Raw genomic sequence first — 23189 nt, forward strand, 5'->3', positions numbered from 1 at the left:
GTTTCACTTGTTTCTTCACTGTATGTGAAGGTTAGCCAAAAAAACACGTCTCTGCTATTTCTGCCACCACCCAGTCCAGTGGAGGTGTATTAGAACAAAAGTGTCCCCAAAGAATAATTCACAGAACACACTGTCAAAACGTTTTATTAGAAAGGAATTGATACCAGAGAAATAATTCCCATCAAATGTTCTCAAATGTTTTATGAATAATGGAGAAAGGCTTTTGAAAATACAAAATTATTCCAATCTAAAGTATCTTCTTACTTGTTGGCTATTGGCACAGTGGATAAGACACACACACCTTTGGTGTGGGGGACCTGGGTTTGATTCCCATTACGATCCGCAAATGTGTCCTTGAGCACACACAACCCCTAGTTGCTGTGCAGTGGCTTGCAACCTCTGACATCTATAGCAACAGTAAGTCACTTTGGATCAAATGTGTCAGCTAAATAACTAAATTACAATATTTTCAGCCCTGTCAAAAACAAATACTTGTATTTAAAATACAAGTAACAGAATTACTGCCCACCGCTGAATGCAGACATGTCAAATCTGCATGGCTCAACATCACTAATGGAGGTAGAAAAAAAATGGTGCTTTTTGCTATTTGGGCGATCTCAGTTTGTTAAATGCAGCTCTAACAATAAACCTCGATTACAACTAATTTCTTCCTGTTCATGTCATATGGGATGAAGGGTAGAAATGGAAAAGAGATTACACCAAACTGTCTGAGAAGCATCCATATTTGTTTGGTTTGGTCAGGGCGAATACTGAGTGGGACATTATTTTCTATTTATGCTTCTTCACATGCAGTGCTTTTTTATATATATATTCATGTTTGTTATGCAACAAAACAAAACATCTTGTATGTGAAAACATGATTTTGAGCTCTAGCGATTCCAACTTGGATGTTGGCATGCGACCTATAGTGCGGATAGTGTAACAATCAGCAGAGTATAAATGAGAAAACAATTTGTGCCTTCCTTAAATACCAATTAGTTACGGATACATTTATCATAGATGAAAATACTGCACAATATTAAAAAGCCCCGAACTAACGCCACTTCTTCCTTGGTCACATGCAATGGCACTTTGACCTGTATGTTGGGAAAATAATGCGCATGAAAATCATATTTCCAAATTTTCTGTCACTTCTCACCAGCTGATTTCACTGATAGTTCCTTTGTCCCTGAATATGTAAGAAGCTGCTGTAGTTTGTGGTTGAAGTGGACAAATTACAGTGCTTTAAATCTGCTCAATTCTGTACAAAGGGAAGACGGACTCCATAATTACAAGAATTTGTATTTATTTGCATCAAAATGGTCCATTAAAACAATACTAAAACTTATTCTTTTGAAAAGAATTAAATCTTAATACCTGAATTGAAACGACATTTATTCAGAGACCCTTCCAGCATTGATTAAAGTGCATTACGTCATTTTATTTATTTTTATATATATATATATATATATATATATATATATATATATATATATATATATATATAATATATATATATATTATATATATATATATATATATATATATATATATATATATATATATATATATATATATATATATATTATATATATATATATATATATATATATATATATATATATATATATATATATATATATATATATATATATATATATATATATATATATATATATATATATATATATATATAAAAAACATGTGCTCTTCTGCAAATTAAACAATCTGCTCTTAAACCTGAAGTGAACATTAAGACATGTATACATAATCTGAAGCTATTTGCACAAACATTTCAGTTGCTCAAACAGCAGCAGTGACTCATGAGTGTGAACTCCAACCCCTTTTTCAGCATTTCACCAGACAACTACATTTAGTGTTTGATAGCCACATGATAAGGCTGTTGCCTGGTGTTCGCTAAAAATCACACATTTGGCTCTACAGACAGAAAACATGCAACATTATACCTCCTGTCTTCTAGACAATAAAATAAATACATGATGGATGGAAATAAATACACTAGTGTCATTCAGAAAATCCTAATCATTCATTCAGGACAGGGTGAAAAGCCATCAAACTCGCATGTGCAAAATCCTCTCATTTAGGAACACAATTATTTATTCCTACAGGCAGAACCGTTAAACAATAAAACTTAAGAGCTTATTAATGCTTTATCTGCCATGTAAAAACTATCTGAATGAGAGTTTTTAGTAGTTACGCCACACGAGTGCTAGCGATGCATCTTCAACTGACTGATCAAAGCTTTAAATGTCAAAACATGGAGAAAAAAAAACCAAAAAAAAACCAAAAAAAAAAAAACCACACCTTGACTCTTGCTCAGGCACCAAAACACAAATGGCAGGAAGAGCACAAACATTTGGTCCTCGATTTAGAATCACTTACATTCCTCATGTTACTCGGCAACTTATTTAAAATATAAATAGCAGCAGTCCCGACAACCTGAGCTCACAGAGTCCATATCCTCCACCTTGGCTTTCCCAACTTTCAGTGTCCTTTCATCAGCTGACATTCACAGAATGAGACGACTACACGAACCCTCAGAGGGGCCAAAAGGTCCCTGGGATTCTCTAGCATGACCACTGGGAGACAGGGGTAGTGGTGTTTGGGTGGGAGGGGGTGAGGGTCACTTCACGCTCTGAAGTAACTGGACAATGAGAGGGGGTGTTTCAGCGTGATGTCACGCCCAGGTGTGTCTTCAGGTGCTCGTACACCACGTAGCTAATGCTGACAGCGGGGATGACTTTGAGGAAGTTGGGGGCCAGGCCTCTGTAGAGCCCAGTCGGGCCCTCATTCTGCAAGATCTGCTTGAAGAGTCCCGTCATTGTCACCTGCTGGCTGCCGCCTGTCGCAGCTGCAAAGATTAAAAAAAAAAAAAAAAAACAGGTTACCACTTAGATGATGGAATGGTTATGAGCTGCATGTTTGACCATAAATGTATCAGGTCAGTATCTGCCTTTTTATTGGCCAATACAAATGACTGAATCATGTCATCCACCTCTGATACCACAGTTATGAGGTATCCTCCCTTACCACAGGAACATAATAGGCGTGGCCCTTTAAGGAGCTGCTACTTCTTTAATAAACTTTTTAAAGTCTACATTTCAAGTAAGTGTGTACTACCACCACCACAATTTTCTGTAGTATGAAGACACGAAATATCTAGGCAATAAATTGCATAGTCAGCAATGTGAGTATTTTTTCAAATATGCATTAGTTTTGTTGAAGCACAGTATTTCAGGAGTAGAGGCCTCACCTTGGGCTTGCATGCGGGTGCGGACCAGAGCCAGAGGGTAACTGGCGAGCTGACCACAGGTGCTGGACACGGTGCCGCAAGCCAACAGGACGAACATGCCGGGGTCTGTGCTGTTGCTGCCGTACTGCTGCAGGTAGCTGTTCTTCAGTGTCTGAGGGGGGAAAGTATGAGATGAGAAGGAGCAAATTCTACTATTATCCTAGGTTTGTGTATGCGGCTGTCATTTGGTCAGATTCTGTTATGCAACTCGTGAGTTTTGTGCCAGTGTTTTTTTTTTATTTGCTTGAACACTTGTAACTCAGTGTGAGAAGTAAAAAACTGTAAGTCTGGTGAATTTGCAGGTGAAGAGGTTAAACATAGAGTCACAATAAGTAAGCTATGTGTTGAGTTTATTAGCAGGGTGATACAATACAAACTGTATGCATTCTTTAACCATTAAGGTTAAAGAATGCAAGAAAACCGTTGGTGTGTGTAGTAGTGACTCCTCACCTCATACACTGCCAGGTCGATGCCCGCGTAGGGGATGATGCCCAACATGTTGGGGACGTAGCCTTTATAAAATGCGCCAAGTCCTTCTTTCCTGAAAATCTGCTTGGCACAGTCCGAGATACCAGAGTACTGGCCAGTCTTCCTCAGAGCAAGACGAGTTTTCAGGACCTGTGGAAAGATTAAGCAAAGAAAATGTCAGTTTCATTTAACTGTAAAAGTCTTGAGGAAACCTCAATACAGTAATCTAGTGCCTTTTTATTTTTAGAATAGATCCAGTTAAACTGATAAATCACCTCCATGGGGTAGATTGTGCTCTGGGCGATCACTCCAGCCAGAGATCCGGCAACAAATCGCTCCAAGATGGTCAGAGTCTTGTTATCGCTACCGATTAAACGTTTAATCTGGAGAAACCAATTGAGAAAGAAAACACATATTAGTAAACAGATGTCAAAAATACTAAGAGTCATAAGTTATACATTTATAGAGTTAAAATTCAAAAGAAAAAGTTACTGGTCATACCTGCTCATATGCCATGAACTTAAGGGCAGACTCTGGGGCAATTTTGATGATGTTCACACCATTACCTCGCCATAACGACCTCATACCACCCTCTTTGATCATCTGCGTCAGCCCGGTCATGATGCACATGTTGTTGGTTCGGGATCCATAAACCTGAGAAGAACACATTATATATAAAAATCAGTGTGATGGAAATAAACTATCCTAAACTTCTGTCTGACAGGGAACCAGCTACAACTTGGAGATCTGACTTTATTTTAATGGCCAGTGAACTAATTAAGATGGCAGTTGAATTTTGGGAGGAACCAAGCACGGTGCCATGTAGGCCAGGATTTCTTTTGACCTAAAAATGAGGCCAACTAGGTCTGTTCAATGAGTTGATAAATACAAACCCAAACACACAGTTCCTAATCAGTGGGGCTCAAAGTCAACAAGATTGTTTCAAAGTCGACTCTCCACCTGGCAACTGACGCAAATCAGAGCCGTTGACACAGATCCTCAATCTGAACAGGTAGGCCTTCAACACACGACTGTCAGGTTTACGCAGTCGAGGGTGTGATGACCCTGTGTGAGCAGTCATTGGTCGGCAGTGTGGCCTGGCTTTCACATACAGACTCTGGCCCCCATCTCTTACACACCGTCTATTAAACATTAACTTGTTTATGGTCATTAGATAACTCACTCTTGAGCAATTTCTTCAAAGTCTCTTAACTGATTTTGCCATATGCGGTTACGAAAGAAAACTGTGGCCTCAAGGACATGCTCATTCACATTATCTTATTCAAAATGTATTTTTGGAGTTTAAATCTCAGGGAGGTTTCAGCATAATGTACATTATGTCATGGTAGCTAAGCAAAACAGCTGAGAACTGGGTCATTTCACCTACAAGCAGATGATCATACTCTCCTAGAACAAATAGTAAGATAAGAGTTTCCACAACGTCCCCGACACAATCTGTCCAGTTTCCATATCCCCAAGGTCTGGAAACTTGGACACACTTTCCCCACTTCAGTGCCATAAAAGCTTGATTTGGTCGTGTTACCTGCATCATGACTTTGAGCCGGTCCAGCGGCGCAGTGCACGTCCGTGAAACCGCTCCAGCTCCTCCACCAGCAACCAGGTGCCTCCACCACATTCCAGTCTGCTTCTCCTCTACAGTGAACTCATCAGGCACCATCAGGTTCTCACCCACATCGAATATCTGCCGGAGAGAGAGAGACATGAATCATTAGGAATAGAGTAGATATTGAAAATGCTTCCACGAAAACCCAATAACTTTTAGTCGAGGTCAGAAGATGGCCTAGAAGCCTCCCTTCACTTCAGGAGACATGACAAAGAAAATGTTAATGTCATCTGGATGTTTAGTTGAACTTCTGTATTGTTTGTCTTCACTGCCAGCTGCTGTCACTTGAAGTTCCCATTCTTTATCAAACATCAGTTAGTCAGTAAAAGTCTTTCTTGTTAGCAGCACATGATTGTGGTTTTATGAGTCAGAGTCTCCTGCCACAGTAAAGGTCAAACTGTCAGTGAAAACCAGGTTCGATTTCACACCTGGATTATCATGAACACACAGTTTTGAAATTTAAGCCATAATTTTAAACGAGCCTCCACAGGCAAAGGGCAAAGGTGCAGGTCCATAACGATGTTTCAAAATGATCTAGGTCAGGAGCAGGACGCAGACCCGTTATAACTGGATCGGTCTATCACTGCAGCTTTGGATCTCTGCCATCTCTGGTCCCCTTTAACAGGAGTGTCAATTTCAATAACTAGGTAGGAACTTATAATATCAAACAGGGAAATTTAAGTTTGTCTCACAACCTGATTGACAATCTACTTTCTAAATAATTTGAGTTTGCTTTAGATCTCATTCTGACAACAAAATGTTGATCTGATTAAACAGCTCATTTACTGCCCTGTCCTAATTAGACGATATCAACAGCCTCCTCATCACAAGTAGCTGGTTCGGTGGACACACTGGTTCTGCACTGGGAGATTAAACTTGTGACCAGACAGAGTTCAAGCATTTTTTCGCAAGCAACTCGTCTCTCATCAGCAATTCGGCTGCATTTTGCTTGGCCTCCCAGGAGGGGCAACTCCAGCTCTATTCTTGGTCCTGGTTCAGCCAGTCAGCGTCAAGACAAGGCTGCTAGACTCATTAGACGGCACAGCATTGAAGAAACTAGGACACCTTAGACCACACTGTATCACCTACAGGAGCTGCACTGTATTAACTTTAGTCTCCACCTGTGCCGACTCCCTTTTACATAACGGCTAGACAAACTGAAACCCTTCAGACATAATCCTCCCAGAATGGCACCAATTCCTTTCATAGTCTAATAGAGCTTAATTGATGACGCACGGCTTGTTCTGATTGAGCCTTTCGAGAATTTGCTTTTCAGATAGGAGGAAGGTGCAACGCTCTGTGCACTTTGATTAGTTGTTGATCAGCTTGAGCAATACAATCACTGGATGCCCCGATACCATTATCTGACCTAAAAAATTATGCAACATCACCTTCTGATACCGACAGTGGCATTTTCTAGCTCTTTCCACATTACTTTATATTAGTCAAACTATTGATACAGATCTTCCCTGTTTGAGTTCTGGTTGTCAAAGAGCAAGATTGTTACAGTTTAGCACATGTTGCCGTTTTGGGCAGAACTTGTGGTTCCAAAGCAGACTGTTGAACTAACCGTGGAGTGTTTCCAGTAGAGGATAATCTCAGGAATGTTCTCAGTCTTCTCCACCATGGGGTAGTTGCTCCAGTCTTTACTGCTGATAGTTATCATTCCGTTCTTATCCATGCTTTATTAAAAAGAAAGAAAAAAAAAAAAAAGACAAGTGAAACTAAGATAGAGCTCCTTAATTCAACAGTCCAACATTGCAGTGGATGAGATGGTCGAATGAAATTACCTCTTAAGGGCTTTCTCCGCCTGCTGCGGGGAAATATGCACACCGAGGTCCTGAAGAGACTGCATGAACTCTTTGGGATCGACATGGCCTTAAAAGGAAAAAGACAAGGTGTAAGAAATAGTATCTCATACTGTAATTGTGAACTACGGACACAAAGTGAAAGATGAATCAAGCGAGCAGTAGCATATCTGCAAACAAAACCGGGGCAGCGCCTCATACCTGCATTCTTCCTGTCGAGGCTTTTCACCACGAGCTTCAGATCTTTCTCACAGTCTTGTAGATAATGAACAAACTCCTCAAAGTCCAGCTGTCCACCAGAGTCATTTTCTTCCCTTTTGGGGGTTTTCTGCAAGGAAAAAACAAAACAATAAAAAACCCCCACACAATGAGACATGGTACTCTTATTTAAGTCAGATAAGAGGACAGCATAGAGTTTGAATAATGAGGGTTGTTCAGGGACTAAGAATTACATTTTATTATCAAAGATGCAAATACAATGTGGTATTACACTGTTTTATATAGCTTCAGAGAGAAACCACAGCAGCAGCAACCTTTCAGTGGTATGCAGATGAGTCATATGCGCTGACATATTAAACAATTTGACAGTGCTCAGGAAATATGCACAACAAGTTCTGAAATGTACTGTATGCCAGTCCCGCAGCACTGAATATGACAGGAGAAAAAAGGTACACCGGATTCCGTTTCATGACCACGCAGGACAGCCTTATCACCCATTTGCCAAGCCGCAGTGCTCTTGGATGTCTTGAATGACATCTGTTCCTCCAGGACAGGGTAATTAGGTAGTAACACCATGGTCTATCTTTGACTTCAACTGCAGGTCGACCCGCCAACTGTTTTAATCCAGTCTAAACTCAAACCACCCGAGCTAAAATGAGACGAGGACACCGGCAATCCTCCAGCCTGCTGGCCAGTGCCGATACCTGACCCGCTCACAGTGCAGTCATATGACGGTCACACAGTTAGACACATGCAGGACATTCTGATCTCTCCTGCAGCTCACAAGTGTGACTTATAGCATGGTTACAAGGGCAATGTCATGTCACAAATGTTATCAATAAAAACTGGTGGGGACACGCTTGTTCAGCATTTCTTCTCCTGAAATCCCAGAGAGAATTCAAAAACTGTTGCAGCTGCTCTGACAAAATGGGGAAGTTGACTTTGCTGGAGGCATAAGATGATTTGTTGTCACAGAAATAATGTTTACTGAATATTCTTGCATTGCCAACAGATCATGAACCAGATACAGCAGTTTCTGAACTGTACTTTCTGGCAGGTCAGCTATAGGTCAGTGTCCACTTTGCAGATGGAGCATGAGTCACAGCCCAGTGCATTCTTTTGGCACAGAAAGGAAAAGGTTCACTCGGCCATTGAAGAAAGGCGCATGTGGATGGGGTGTGTAAGTAGTAAGATAAAATCTCCGGCAGAGCAATGTTACAGCAGAACAAGAAAAAAAAAGCAGCTATAATTCTGTGTGCATTCTGCAAATACACACAGTCTGTGCAAAGACATTAGTCTAGAAATGTAATGCATGACCAGTTTCAGACATTTGCATTTCAAAACTTTATAAAAATGAATGATACAATTCGTGCTTTAACGCAAGAACTCCGTCCACCTTAAAGAGACCGCAGCAGATACTGACTTCTGGAACTTTCGAAATTCACTGGAAAAACGCAGCACACTGTAAAATGAATGGCAGTCTTACCGGTCAGTTATTAAGTGTCCTGGCAATTAGATTAGATGGACAACAACTGATTGTCCTTTAAAATAAACTACGTTGTAGCAATCATTACGTTTTAAAGACTTTTAACTTAGTACTTTTCTAGAAGCCGGCGCACCGGTCTGCTTTGCGGCCTACTCGTAAGGCTTTTTACTACGCACGCGAATGCGGGGATTTAGTGAAGGTCAAGAGTAATGGGATTCAAAGAAGCGGGTTGTGCTAAATAGATTCTGACATTAACAGAAATAAAAAAGGTACATTAGAGAGATTTTATTCTTACCTTTCGCCATCTTTGATAGGTTGAAAACTCCTGGGACGGAAGGAACACGCTCAATTTGTTAAAGAGAGACTTCAGCTCCGACGGCAGTCCATTAGACTCAAAATATTCCACTTCAATCGGGTCTAAGTTAGACACGGGGACGTAAAGGCAAAGGCTGAGCATGTTTGGCTCCGGAAACTTTAAAATAAACTACAATAAATAAATAAATAACACACGACGTTGTCTGTCCTTTTCGGTGTAATACTGAAATGCCGGTAAGAAAACGCCGGCGTCTAAAGAACGGCAAAAGAGTCACGCCCCTTCCTGGAACAGCTCACCATCATTGGCTGTTGAAGCTGGCCCGCCGGTATCATGACGTCAACGTAACGTCATTTTACTACTGACCAATCGCTGAGGCGGCCCATTGAAGGTGCCTGAAGGTGTCAGCTCGACCCCGCCCTCTTTGTGCGTTAGGAATGTGTGAAAGGTTGACCAATCACGGCTTTTGTTTCATTCAAACTGTGACAGACGCGGACACAGGTGCTGCTTGGCGGGATGTGTGACAGAGCAGCTGCCGTGACAATAATAAGTAGTTATTCCACGGATAGGACACCAGCTGCTGAAATAATGACAATAATAATATTAATAATGATGGACTTTATATCATTCTGTGATAAACAACTTACAAATAACACAAAGTCAAGAAAAAATAAAGACTGACAAACCAAATCAAAAAAGACATTCATTTCAACAAAGGGACACAAAGAGATGAAATAAAAATAGAATAAACAATGAATTGTATTATTAATGATGAGAAGGAAAAGGCGAATAACAACATGTCTTTCTTTATAGCACATTTCAAAACGAACTGAAAACAGAATCTGTGTTCAATTTCTATTATGAAACTGAACACATTAAACTGTTCCAGGTTTACAAGTTATGAAATGTGTCTGCATATCTACTTTTCCAAAATAGCCTGTTTTTCTCTTGCTGTGTCAGGTAAAATAAAAACAAAGGTGTAACTTTTAGGCTTGCTCAGATGAAGCTGTTGGAGGAAACAGGCTGGAATACAACTTTTAGATAAGCTATCACACTTTGAGGAAATCATAATTTGTTTGTGTTGGGGGTTTTTTTTGCATGAAAACATTTAGTTTTTAATAGGCCTACCTGAAAAAATGTATAGAGCCTACTTTATGTGTCAGTATTAACTATTAAGCTTCAACTTTATTATTATCCCAAAGGAAGTTTCGTTTGCTGGCAGGTATTAAGATGACAAAGTTCAAGGTTCATGGTACATTTATTAGTCATTCTACAACACAGGGCTGCACATTGAAATTCAAGATGTAACTTACCTTCACACTACACAAATATACAAATATATATAAAATAAAAACAATATATACATTTACTTATATACGTACACAGGTGGTGGTATAGTAATGTGCAAAACCAGTATAACAGAAAGTTTCATTTCGTTTTTATTTATGGGGGAGTGCTGAGGATGAGGTGGAACGACGTTAATCATGAATTCTTTATGCTAATTTCAGTTCAGTCTTCACTGTTCAGCATAAGAATTTTGGTTTTGCTGCACAGCAAAAACAAACATATTAAAAAAGAAACACACCAAAGTCAAAGAAAAGATAGTAAAACGTGTAAAATTGATCAGTAAGTTTTGCTTTTGACCAGAAGTGACAACAAATAGCCAGTGGACCAGTTTTAGGCCTTGTTTGCTAGTTTAGTCTCATTAAAGCTCTTAAACACCTATTTTACTGTTATTAACTCTGCTGCAGACACTGTTACATAATTTTGTTTTGCCACTGACTGTACAGCAGGAACATCTAAGCCTGATCTCTCTGTGAAGGCTGCGGAAATAATCTGGGGCAGAGGATGAGCGCCAAAAGCCAAAAAAGGTGCTGTAGGAACGCCAAGAGCAACCAGCTCAAACCCAGAAGCTGTCAGCTGATCCCTTCTGGTTTACATACAACACACATGCACGCGCGAACACACACACACACACACACACACACACACACACACACAGACACAATCCTCTGCATGTGGCTTCACTATCAGTCAGAGCAAAGTTCTAAATATTCATTAGATATGTGTGTTTATATATAAATAAAGATGTTTTAGCCACTTTCTCACAAGCTATTTCTTCAGATTCATTCTTGTAAAACCAGACACGCTGACCGTCTTCCTTTTTACAAAACCAAACATGGCCAGTAGTCCCTCAGATATTGTGGTGTGCACATCTGCGATGCAAAAAGTATATCAAGTTATCAAGAACTCGCCATCTTTTGAACATTTTAAAAATAAATGCATAATTAGTTCTTGATTGTATCTCATTCTTTCTTTTCTTTACTCTCTCTCTTTTTTTTTTACATGCTTGTGTGCTGGTTTAGTGAACTTTGTGGGTGTCTCATCTTGTTGTATTTACTAGGTTTTGTGTTACTCCGTTGGATGAGCCTGTGGCTTCTTGACCTCTCCTGTCGCAGCTGTTTTATTTCTATTATCTGGTTTAATGCTGTTGTATGTGTGTGCAAATAAAACAACACTAAAAAAGAAGAACTTGACTGCCTGCGCAGAGACTCAGCCTCAACCTCATCCCTATCTTTTTGGATGAACTGGAACACCAACTGCGAGCCACACTGATCACCCAACACCAGTTTTGGACCTCACTGATGCTCTTGATGGGAACGAGTCCCTGCAGCCAGGTAATAAAACATGTTGGAAAACCTGAAACCAGAGATTGGATTGCAGATTAATGCCCATAGAAGGACACGTTCAGTCACCACATATATCTGTAATGGCTTGGTGTCCACATACTTTTAGCTATGCAGTGTATTTTTACAACATACATATTGTCAACTGTTTACTTTCTTGCCCAAACTGCAAGAATTCAGACTTACCACCGGAATTAAAATCTTGCCAGGGTTTAAAAGCACAAATTATTTATTACATGTGCAACTGATTTCCTCTACAACAAGAGATGCAAAGCATGTGAATGTTTTAATAAAATGTTTGCCAGACTGTTTTCTCCTGTTTTCTGCAGCTGTGAATCCAATGTTATGGTTGTATTTGTGTACCCTGTGCTGTGTCCATGTTCCTATTCTGTTCTCTAATTCTGCCTCAGGAGTGCTCCAGGAAATTGCTGAATGAGGTCCACCTGTGCAAGCATCAGAAGTGAGGCTTTTTGAGTTGGGACTGATGGTCTTGCTGCCATCTTATGTTAATAAATACCACTGATTTGGTTGTTTTAAAGGTGTTGATCTGTGTTAAGTTTGGGTCAGTGTTGGAGTGATGTTGGCCCCATGTAGCCACTAAAGGTGGGGCGTAACACCACCTCCAGCTGGTCCAAATACATATTAACACTCCTCACTGCGAGCTATTATTTTTTAACTGCTTTACATACAGTTTGGTAGGTTAATCCAGTGGTTCCCCAAGCGTTGGGGTCAGGCCCCGTCAACGTGTCAAATCTGAGAGGCCGAGAGATGATTAATGAACAAAGTTCTGATAAACAAATCTGTTTTCATCTTTTGGACTTCCTTGGGCTTTTTTTTTTCTTTCTTGCCCTCTTCTGATGATCTTTTTATGCCATTTTGTACTTCTACTACATCTCAGAGGGAAATATTGTACTTTTTACTACATTTATTTGACACTTACTACTTTTTACAAAAAGAGTATGATGTGCTGGTATGATATGTTCTTGCAGCACTGCACTACTAATCTACCCAGAAGTATTTCAGCAGATTGTAAACTCCGTGAACACACCAGTTAAAGTCCAGTGTGTTTGTGTAGCTGTTGTTGAATCATCTGCGTAACACAGCAGAAGGTAAACGTTACAACAGAGACACGTCTGTCTGTGACAAACTCGATTCAGCAGCACAGGATCAGACAAATACAGGTGAGATGTGAGTGGGCAGAGTCTCATCATGGACAGAGGACTCTCAGTCTATTAACTGCTTCATACAGTTCAGTGGTTTAATCCAGTGGTTTCCAGCCTGTTCAAAGTGTCGTGAGATAAATCTGAAGAGTCGTGAGATGATTAACGGGAGAGGAGAGAAGAACAAACAAAGTTCTGATGCACAAATCTGATTTCATCTTTTGGACTTTTCAGTCCTCTAAAGAAGAATTTAATACTTCTGCCCCTTTTCAGCCTCAAACAGTTAAATAATAAACCAATAGAGAAGCTCAGAGGGGAAATTTTTCCTGACAGCTACGAGACATCCTGCCAGAAGGGCGGCAGCTGTGGTCAGTGTTTTTTGTGTGAGAGGTCACATTAGTCTATAACAATGTGCTAGTACTTTAGATGTTTTATAATGTAAAATCTTAATCTGAAAAGTAACTATAGCTGTCAAATAGTAAAATGTACAATATTTGCAATGGTGAAATGTAACAATGTAAGTCCATTTATTCAAGCATTGTACTTTTTACTCTTACAATTTTGACATACTTTGAGTATAACCTACTTGAAATATTGTACTTTTTTAACCTCTACATATTATTTGACACTAGTTACTTTTTACATTAAAAAAAGCTTACGATGTGCTTTTATGATGTGTTTTTGCAGTGCTTCACTACTAATCTACCCAGTAGTACACAAAACATCCAAAATTGGCTGTGATTTAAAGTTATTTTTAAAGATCCAGAAATGTTCAGCAGATTGCAAACTCCAGTGACACAGCAGTTAAAGTCCAGTGTGAATAAAAACATGTTTGTACAGCTGCCTGTTGTTGGATATAGATTAAGATTCCCCTGTCAGTGATGAGACTCTGCCCCCTCACCTCTCACCTGTATCTGTCTGATCCTGCAGGTGTAAGTGCTGTCAAATCCAGTTCGTCACAGACAGACGTGTCTCTGTCATAACGGTTATTGTTTACCTTCTGCTGTGTGACAGGACAACCACAACAGCTACGTAAACGTGTTTTTATTCACACTGGACTTTAACTTAAGCTAACTAAAATTGGCTGTAATTTCAAAGATCTAGAAATGTTTAGTCATTTCAGCAGCTTTGAAACTCCATTAACACACCAGTTCAACATCAGTGTGAATAATAACATGTTTGTTTAGCTGTTGTTGTTGTTGTTGAATAATCTGCGTCACACAGCAGAAAGTGAAGGATAAACATTACGACAGAGACAGTCAGTCTGTGAGGAACTGGATTCAGCACCACTTTCACCTGCAGGATCAGACAGATACAGGCGAGAGGTGAGGGGGCAGAATGATCTGGTAGCAACTCTGTTGTTATCTTCCTTTGGAAAAGGTGCAGTTTTACTGGTGGGTTATGACGATGGTTTTGTGGTTGTTACTGGGTTGTTGTTGGGACAGACGGGTAACAGGATGTTCCTTCTCACCTTATTATTGAATCACAACATTTACAACAATAGTCCAAAGAAAGAGCAAAGCATGCTGTCCTTCAATCAATGATGCAGACGCCTGCCAACCAATCAAAAAACAAAAGAACAAAGTTTAAAACAGGCACTCTGAATTTTAGTGATTTTAGAGTATCAGATCAGATAATTCCTGAACTGTCAATAGATTGATATTTTAACATACATTTGATAAGTCAGGCATTTTTTTTTGCTTCTTTTTCTATTTTGAGGAATCCCTCAGTATCACATCAGCACTGGTATCAGAGGACCTGAAAAGAAAGCCATCCATGGTCACATAAAAATAAAATAAAAATCCACCAATAGATAAACTAAAATAGTAGAAACTGGTGTAGAAACTGAGCTAAAGCTTTGACCATTCTCATATGTGCTGCATACGTTCCAGGCGTTCCGTTTTATTTCAACTTTCTTTTCTTAAACCAGCTTCTTAAGGTACAAGGTCAATTTATTTATTTGTCATTTTACATCAGAGTTGTGTATTGAGATAAAGTTTGTAGTTTCCTTAATGCTGCTAACAAAGCAAAGCAAACTTTATATATGATTAATGTCCCAATGAAAAAAAATTGTATTTGCGTTTTTCTCCTTACTACATTATACACAGCCTATTGAGAGGGTTAGCCTTTGACACAGGACATCACGTTTGTACACAGATACTTTGGAAAGATGGATCCACTCTGCCTTTGCTGCAGTACTCTGCTGCTCTCTGTTGGCTGAACTTGGGCCTGAACTTCATTTAAAACTGAAAACGGCATAAAAACATTGGATGTCATTTACATGTGACCAAATCCCTATAAATTTAGTCAGTGTTCAAGTTCTTTTTACAAACCATAATGAACTTAGTTTGCCTATTTCTCCCGTTATAGAAACAATAATTACTCATACTAAAACATACCAAATACAAATATTATAAGGATAATAAAATTAAATCTGTCTCACTTTAATATACTGTATGGTCAATATAAATACATTATTATCATAATAAAGATCTGTAAGAATAAATCTAGTAGTTGTGTTGCGTTCACCAAGTTTCGGAAATATCGTAACCACGAATAAATCTCACGTGCCGGACCCAATAAAGTAGTAATAATGAACCTGAGATGTTTCTATTTAATCGTACGGAAAACTTTAACTTTGAGGGAATATTAACAGTTGATGGCTGATTGATCGATCACTGATACTGAACTGATACATTTTGAGGGAATTTTATCCGGATAAATCAGCACAAAGCAGCTCCATTGTTTTACTATTTCTGGAATATATGAGCAGCCATCACAGACAACGACCAACAGTTACTGCATTTGTATGAAAGTCCTAACTTTGATATTTTATGCTATTTTATGTTTTATTATAAAAGGAAAACAAGCAAACGCTGTACCTCGTTAAATATCAGGTTATGTATAATTCTGTTTCGTTCATAAGTCTGACCAAACATTTTAGTCGTCAGTTGTTGCCCCATTTGTCCCACAAAATCCACTTTGACCTTCGCATATCAAGAATAAACGGTTTGAGTGTGTTTTGGTGCTGAGAGTTTGGAACTTACAAGGAATTTCTGAAAGCAGCAGCAGCAGCAGTGCATGCCCTCACCACACGGTGGCGCTGTTTCACCGTCGAGGCTGCAGCATGACTGGCAGCGACCAGAGGTCCTGAGAGCTGCATCAAGTTAACAAGGTTGAGTTAGGAAGACACCGGAAGTTAGTCCGTTTACCTTCTAAAATAAAATCCACTAATCATTCACACTCTTCAGAAGCAGCGATTCATAGTTTTGAATGTACAAATGACTCATAATGAACCATTAGAAAACGTAATTAATAGACAAGGAAAGACATTAAAAAAATGTCTAATCTATAAATAGTAACTGAGTCACTATTTTGGATCACTTACAAGAAAAAATATTTATAATTTATTAATTTTAGTTAGTTATTGTTTATGCAAAGTTTAATCTCTGCTTTTATCTTCAAGACAAGTATTACCGGATCATATATTGCTCTATATTTTTAATGTCACTCTGCACAATATTTAAAATTTAAATAAATGAGTTATTAAATTATTACTTTTAAATTATACACATTTTTATTTACCCCCTTCTGCATCAGAAGCTATACTTTCAAGCACAGAAACAGCAGCAGAGCAATACCACAGTGTAAAAATATTCAAGTAAATGTCCTGCATTCAAAATCTTACTTCAAGAAAAAGTAAAAGTAGTAATGCAGAATCACCCATTTCAGAATAATGTGTATGATGTTATTGGAATCATAGATGTCATGGGGACGCTGAAGACATGTCCCCACCACTTTCTGAAATGGCTGATTCTGTCTCCACCACTTTTTAAAAGCATAATTTGTTAAAAGAACGTTCTGAAATATGAAAAAAACAAGCTGCTGATTATAAAATGACCCAAAATGTGCATGCACCAATCAGTAACTTTAGCAACTTCTTGACACAGTTTCTTTTTGGCCAAGTTTTCCGTTCTCTCCCTTTGAACATGACAAAAGAAGAGGAAATACTAAATCATGCCTTATGTGTTGCCTCAGCAGGGTTGATATTACATGAGAAAGTTGATCTACAGGAGAAACGGATCTGAAAGCGACACAGAATGCCTGAGAGCTGCACTGACTTATATTTTCTATTATTGTCCTATTTATATATTTTGAAAAGTCATGTGCTACCTGAATTTTGTGTTCCCTTTTACATAAATAAAAACATTTCCACCATAAATTGGTGCAGAAACTTTTACCAGAATGCAGGAAATGAAGTGTTTAATGATCAAAATTTCCTGGGGGAATCTTTAAAACGTTGTTTAAGGATCTTTTCGTCTCATTCTCGTGAACCTCATGATGTCTCGTCAGCTAAGTATCTCTTCACACCACTAATCTGAGCCCCTGTGTCCCCACCACTTTTCAAGACAAAGTGACACCCTTGATTGGAATATAATCATTGATCAGTTAATGCACTTGCACAGTGTTGCAGCTGATAGAGGTGGGATAAAGATGGTGGGGGGAGATACTGCAGTGCAGCTTAATCAATAATAATATACCATACATGTGGACAATATTTGAATAGAGTCTGTAGCTAGAATAAATACATGTTGTGTAGTAAAAGGTACAATATTTCCCTTTGAAATTAAGTAAATGGTAGTTTCCACTACTGCCTATTTTGTCACATTTGAATGTATACCGAGTTGATCTTTTATTCCCGAAAGGCGCCAACCGGAAGCCACATGACGTACTCTCAGCTAGCTTGACTCCGGTAAGTTCCTCCTCTCCGTACCGAAAGAAATCTGAGGTGAAACGTCTTTTTCTGTCATTTTATGTTGTTGAACCTCTGCTGGCTAAACTCACAGGACCCGAAATGTCTCCGGGTAAGTCCTTTATCACTTTTACAGCACACGCGTTAGCATTTTATCGTTTATTATAGATGCTATTAAAGTGAACACTGCATTTGTTTTCAGATTTCTGTGCTGAATCATCTCTGAAGAAGCGGAGTTCGCGTGAAAACACAGACTAAAACATCAGCAGCAGTAGGGACGTTTCATTTAGCTTGGCTAGTTTTTTAATAACATTCCCCCCGCTCTTTTGCCAGCGTTAGTCGTGTTTTATGCGAGTGAATATACTAAAACAATGGCTTTCTTCGTGAAAAAGAAGAAATTCAAGTTTCAGACCCATCTGACGCTGGAGGAGCTGACCGCTGTGCCTTTTGTCAACGGAGTTTTGTTCTGCAAGCTGCGGCTGCTGGATGGAGATTTTGTCGCTACTTCTTCCAGGTAAAAGCACCGCAAAACCACACGAACACACCAGCAAACACCACTTCATCACTGCAAAATTGCTTTAAGAGGCTTTAAGAGGCAATCTAACACAATCTGGAATTCATTGTTCCTCTATCAAAGTCATTTTAATACAATTAAAGTGCATTAATGCAGCTTTATAGTGAATATAGTGACTTCAATATACTTCAAAATACTTAATGGAGATTTTCGACTCCTTTAATAATATAAATGGCTCCTAATCTTGTTTATGGTGTGATTGTTGTGTTAACTAGAGATTTTGCAGTGATCACATAGGATGTTTTAGGTGTAGTATGATAAAAATCCAACATGGACTAAATGCCTTTTTGTTGCATCTTTGTAAAATTTACTAGAACATCAGTGTTACTTCATTGCTGCTTTTACACCACACCAGCTTTTGCAGCTCAGCTCAGGCTGGTAAAGGAAACACTGGTTTTCACTGAGTCACATTTAAACGCAGGGTGTTGCCATGTTAAGTGGCCTCTCTGTGTATCTGCACTGGCACCTCAACTGGACTACCAGACTAAACCCAACAAAACCTCTCAAACCAGTTCATACTGGTCAAATTATCCGAACCTCCCTGAAATAACAGCTTACTGCTCTTTCATCTTCTGCTGTTTTCTGGTTAAATGACACCAGTATGTGATAAACCAGATGGTGAAGATGGCTTTCATTCGGTGTGTGTGTGTGTGTGTGTGCACGTTTCATCTCCTCAGTCACGTCACATAACTCCAGATTCCCTCCCTGGCTTTCAAGAACGTCGACAACTTTCATCTCCTTTCCCTGCCTTGTCTTTGATTCCCTAGATGAGATAATACGGCCTTGAAAGTCTCTTCAGATGTCTGTTCCAGTGGTTTAACACTCGTTAAAGGATAAAGATGGGACTCAGTGAGTGTCTGGAGGCTGTTTGGCCGTCGTAACCTCATTGTGCCAGTTAGAAACCTGTTAAAACAGTTGGCAGGCAGAGGCGCGGCTTGACTAACAGTCGGACAGTTTGCGCTCGCGTGTTACAAGTTAACGTGTCGTTTTTCAACCTCATGTTTAAGTTCATTTTTATATTTCCATGACAGGTGTGCATGTGTCAAAAGGGCATCTGGGTGCTCTCTGTGTCCTACATGAGTGAGCAAACAACACAGACAGCATATTTCTTTACTTTGTTGCGTTGTTTATTCTACTTTATTTTCAAACCCAAGCTGAAGCACAAAGACAGCCACACTGCTGTCTCTTTCTGTTGCCCTCTGACCTACTAAACGAACCTCAACAACTCCAGTCATTCAGTTGTTTGATTGGGTAAGTGTTTTATTGGCAGAGAATCTCTGAACTGCTGCTAACTCATTTTTCAGATAAAACCTGATTTTCCAGGTCTGATCTGGGCTCAGGACTGGACTTGTCGGTGGTGTAAAACCAGAGGGAAAATAAGTTTTTAGTTGGTGTCAGTGCCTCAACCAACCCTCTTCTTTCTCGCTTTTATTAAGAGATTTTCCACACCCAGTTTGTACCCTGTGTTCAAACAGGCCCGTTAAACTCCAAATCCCCAAGCTGACTGACGCATATGTGGGATAACGTTTCTCTCATCATCCTCTTTGTATGCGCTCGACCTCCCTGCTGTCACGTATCCTCATCCTGGTGTGTGTGTGTGTGTGTGTGTGTGTGTGTGTGTGAGGGTCTTCGAGAGGGAAAAGTAAACACTGACGGATCAAGATCATCTTGATCAGGTTTCTTGTTGGCGGACGTTTCTGTTTTCTTACCTTTCATCAGGTAGGAAACTTGCACAAACACTTCATCTAATTGTTTGAGGTGAAACGTCAGTGGTCAGAACCAGAGAACTACAGTTTTGGGCTAACTGATTGTTTAGTTTCACCTTGTCATATGATTCTTTTAATGAATTGTTTAAAAAGTCAGAAACTAACTGCAAACACCCATTGCAAGTTCCCAGACCCCGAGGCGATGTCTTGCAGTTCTTTATTTTGTGCGAGCATCTGTTAAAAATATGTAAAGAGAGTCAGTTAAAGATATCAGGCAGATAATCCTCACATTGGAGAAGCTGGAACCTACAAAAAAAACTGTGTATTAAAAAAGGTGTTATGTTTTCTGTTGATTGACTAATCCAGTGGTTCCAAACCCGGGGGCCTCGTTTATAAAACGGGCGTCCGATCAATTTTGATCGTTCGTATGACTTAAGAAAAAAACATACATAGTTATTGATAAAACCTTTATTCGGTGTGGAAGTGATGTGATCTTCAAGAAAAGTCTAGACTTGATTTAAGAGATTTTTCCTGGACTCGTATGCGCCCAAGCCTGTGGTGAACTTTGCATTAGCTTGATTGAACAGTGTGATTGGAGTTCTCGTGTGTTGACTTCATTTGTCAACCCACTATTTATTCTACCGAATAAGACACGGTTGCGGGCTTCAGTCTCCTCTACCATCGCTGTGCTTTTCTCTTTGGTCCATGGCTATTCCTGACTAAACCCTCATTTGTGCTGGCATTATGTCAGGGGAAACTGCTGATTGTAAGGCCACTGCTTTAGGGTTAATTTGAGACTTATACATCAACCTACGCAAGCAAGGTTTGTTAAGCTCAGTATATTTTATGAATCAAACGTAAGCGACCATCGAAAATGATCTTATGAGTAAGTATAAATCTAAGAACATTTTTAATAAATGAGGCCCCTGGAGGTTGCTTTATTGCCAAAAGAGAAATAAAGTGTATATAGAAGCATAAAGAAGTATACAGAACTTTGATTCGTGCAAAATCCCATATTGCATATACATATTTTGCAAACATGTAATTTGTAATATGGTTATAACGTTTAGTTAACTGTCCATGTAGAGTGAACTAGATGTCTGCATTTTGTTTATATGTTCTGATAATGCTAATCCAACACATCTTTGTAGCAACGTCCACGTTGATTCCACATTACGACTTCACAACTCTGGGAAATGGGAGCATCCGAGGAGCACATGAATGCACCGTGAGCCACTGGTTGCAATTCGCAGCCCTCACCACTAGATGCCACTAAAATTTACACACTGAACCTTAAAGCTTATTTTGATCTTGTATTATATTTTTACTCTTTTCAAAATTCTATTTATGTGTGTGGAGCACTTTGAGCGGCCTTATTGTTGAAATGTCCTGCACGAATAAACTTGATTTGCGTTATGCTTACGCTAACCATTTCGCTTACACAATCTGTCATACATTGTGGATTCGTGTGCAGACTGAGAAATATGTAGTAGCATCACATATTATAAGACTGGTTTCCTTCAGCTGTTTCCGCTAGCAGCATGGCTCTTGAGATGGCAATTTCATTAGTTTCATTAGTTTTGTCCATCAATTTGGTTCAAAGTGAAATATTGCGACAACTGTTAGATAGATTGCCATGAAATTTGGTTCAGATATTCACAGACCCCAGAGGATGAATCCTGCTGAATTTGGTCATCATTTAGTTAGCAACGTTTTGGATGAACTGCATGTTAACATTGTTTTTGCAAGCATGTTGCCATACTGATGTTAGCTTTCAGCTCAAAGCATCACGGTACTGAAGTACAGCCTCACAGAGATACTAGCTTGGCTGTAGCCTCTTAGTCTTGGTAAATCTTAGTCCTTCTCTTCATGTTAAACCAAAAAACAGAGACACAGACCACACACACACACACACAGCCAGTAATTCCAAGAAATGTTGGTATGGATATTTGCTTGTAACTACATCACATGCAAAATCACATGTTAGAAGGGAATAACATCACATGTGTATCACACAGAACTGCATGGTACAAAAGTCTGAATCTGTTTTAAGATAAGATAGAACTTTTTTCATCCTGAGGGAAAGCAGCTGAGTAGAAAGAGTACAAAACTATAAAATATCAATAAAGGTACAAGTATAAAAATATAAATAAACAGATATCCAAATATACACAATGTCAAAAATATATAAAAGCTTTGAGATCAACTGTTGCTGGAATAACACAGAAAGCATTTCACATTTTGTTACCTTGATATATTTCATTCTAATGCATTTCTATTGTGGTAATTGTGAAATCTTGATGATGCATCAAGTTTCTTCATCAAAGTTTGCCAGTTTGTTACGAAGTGATACAAAAACATTGTTTTTTTGGCTCTGGCCTCTTGAGGTTCAGCTCATGATCCAGTGAGATTATTTGTTTGTCCAGAGGAACGCAGCCTCATAAAAAAAAGTCTCTTCGTCCAACTAAAACTCCAAATTGCTGAGAAATAAGAAACCAAATTGTTTAGGAACCTCCCTCCGCGTCCTCAGCAGCGTGGACTGCAATGTCCGAGGCCTCTGTTCCCTCAGAGGTCATTCTCCTCTCTGGAGGTTATGTAACAGCTCAGATTCTCTCCCTCCCATCTCAGTTATCATCTCTGTGACTGAACACAAGGCCCTCTCAAGAGGAGGAGGCGACAGCACAGGGAGGCTCCCTCCATGGCGGACAGAGATTAGTGTTATGTCACAGATCTGACAAATGCTGCCTTTGTATGGGGGCCTGGCCGTGGGCCTGGCCTTGTTATGGGTCGGGAGCAGTGGGGGAATTAGCAGCGAGCTTATCCAGCGGGCTGCGCTGCGCCACATGAAAACCCTCCCAGATTCCCTGTTGGCTCCAAGTCTGGCTAGAAGCACAGAGGATCACATGCTGCGAATATGAGCGTCCAGCTCTGAGACCGATATCTCAGGACGGTTTTAGTTTGGCCTGTCTGGTATCTGCCATCAGTCATCAGTGTCATCCGCCGATCATCCGAGTGTTTTAGCAGCTGATATACTTGCTTTCAACTGGGCATCATGGCAGCCTTACGAATCCTGCGTTC

At 39.5% G+C, this 23189-nt stretch overlaps 2 protein-coding genes across 2 annotated transcripts in view; one reads left to right on the forward strand and one right to left on the reverse strand.

Annotated features, from left to right (window-relative positions):
• Positions 1-1858: 1858 nt before the first annotated feature.
• slc25a25a (solute carrier family 25 member 25a) lies at positions 1859-9375 on the reverse strand. The gene is made up of 10 exons (XM_038704442.1): positions 9214-9375; positions 7415-7541; positions 7196-7283; positions 6976-7087; positions 5325-5483; positions 4283-4435; positions 4057-4164; positions 3764-3931; positions 3275-3425; positions 1859-2872 (listed from the first exon to the last, which is right to left on the reverse strand). The coding sequence occupies exons 1-10, from the start codon at positions 9373-9375 to the stop codon at positions 2688-2690; spliced, it is 1413 nt and encodes a 470-aa protein (XP_038560370.1). The 3' UTR covers positions 1859-2687.
• An 8426-nt stretch (positions 9376-17801) lies between these two features.
• The window catches only part of fam102aa (family with sequence similarity 102 member Aa), a 35857-nt gene continuing 30469 nt past the window's right edge, over positions 17802-23189 (forward strand). Inside the window, exons 1-2 of the mRNA XM_038703558.1 lie at positions 17802-17943; positions 18034-18345. Of these exons, the coding sequence (XP_038559486.1) occupies positions 18203-18345 (143 nt within the window). The 5' untranslated portion in view covers positions 17802-17943; positions 18034-18202. The remainder of the gene's footprint in view (positions 17944-18033; positions 18346-23189) is intronic.

The sequence above is a fragment of the Micropterus salmoides genome, unplaced genomic scaffold, assembly GCF_014851395.1.
Source record: "Micropterus salmoides isolate LMB-PRFRI ecotype aquatic unplaced genomic scaffold, ASM1485139v1 Ms_hic_scaffold_7, whole genome shotgun sequence".
Classification (NCBI taxonomy): Eukaryota; Metazoa; Chordata; class Actinopteri; order Centrarchiformes; family Centrarchidae; genus Micropterus; species Micropterus salmoides.

Excerpts from the sequence above, each read along its gene's own strand:
- slc25a25a (XM_038704442.1), bottom strand. The coding sequence starts at position 9,375 with ATGCTCAGCCTTTGCCTTTACGTCCCCGTGTCTAACTTAGACCCGATT. Across the intron at positions 7,284-7,414 it reads CCTCGACAGGAAGAATGCAG|GCCATGTCGATCCCAAAGAG; the intron begins GTATGAGGCGCT and ends TTTCCTTTTAAG. Across the intron at positions 3,932-4,056 it reads GCACAATCTACCCCATGGAG|GTCCTGAAAACTCGTCTTGC; the intron begins GTGATTTATCAG and ends ATCTTTCCACAG.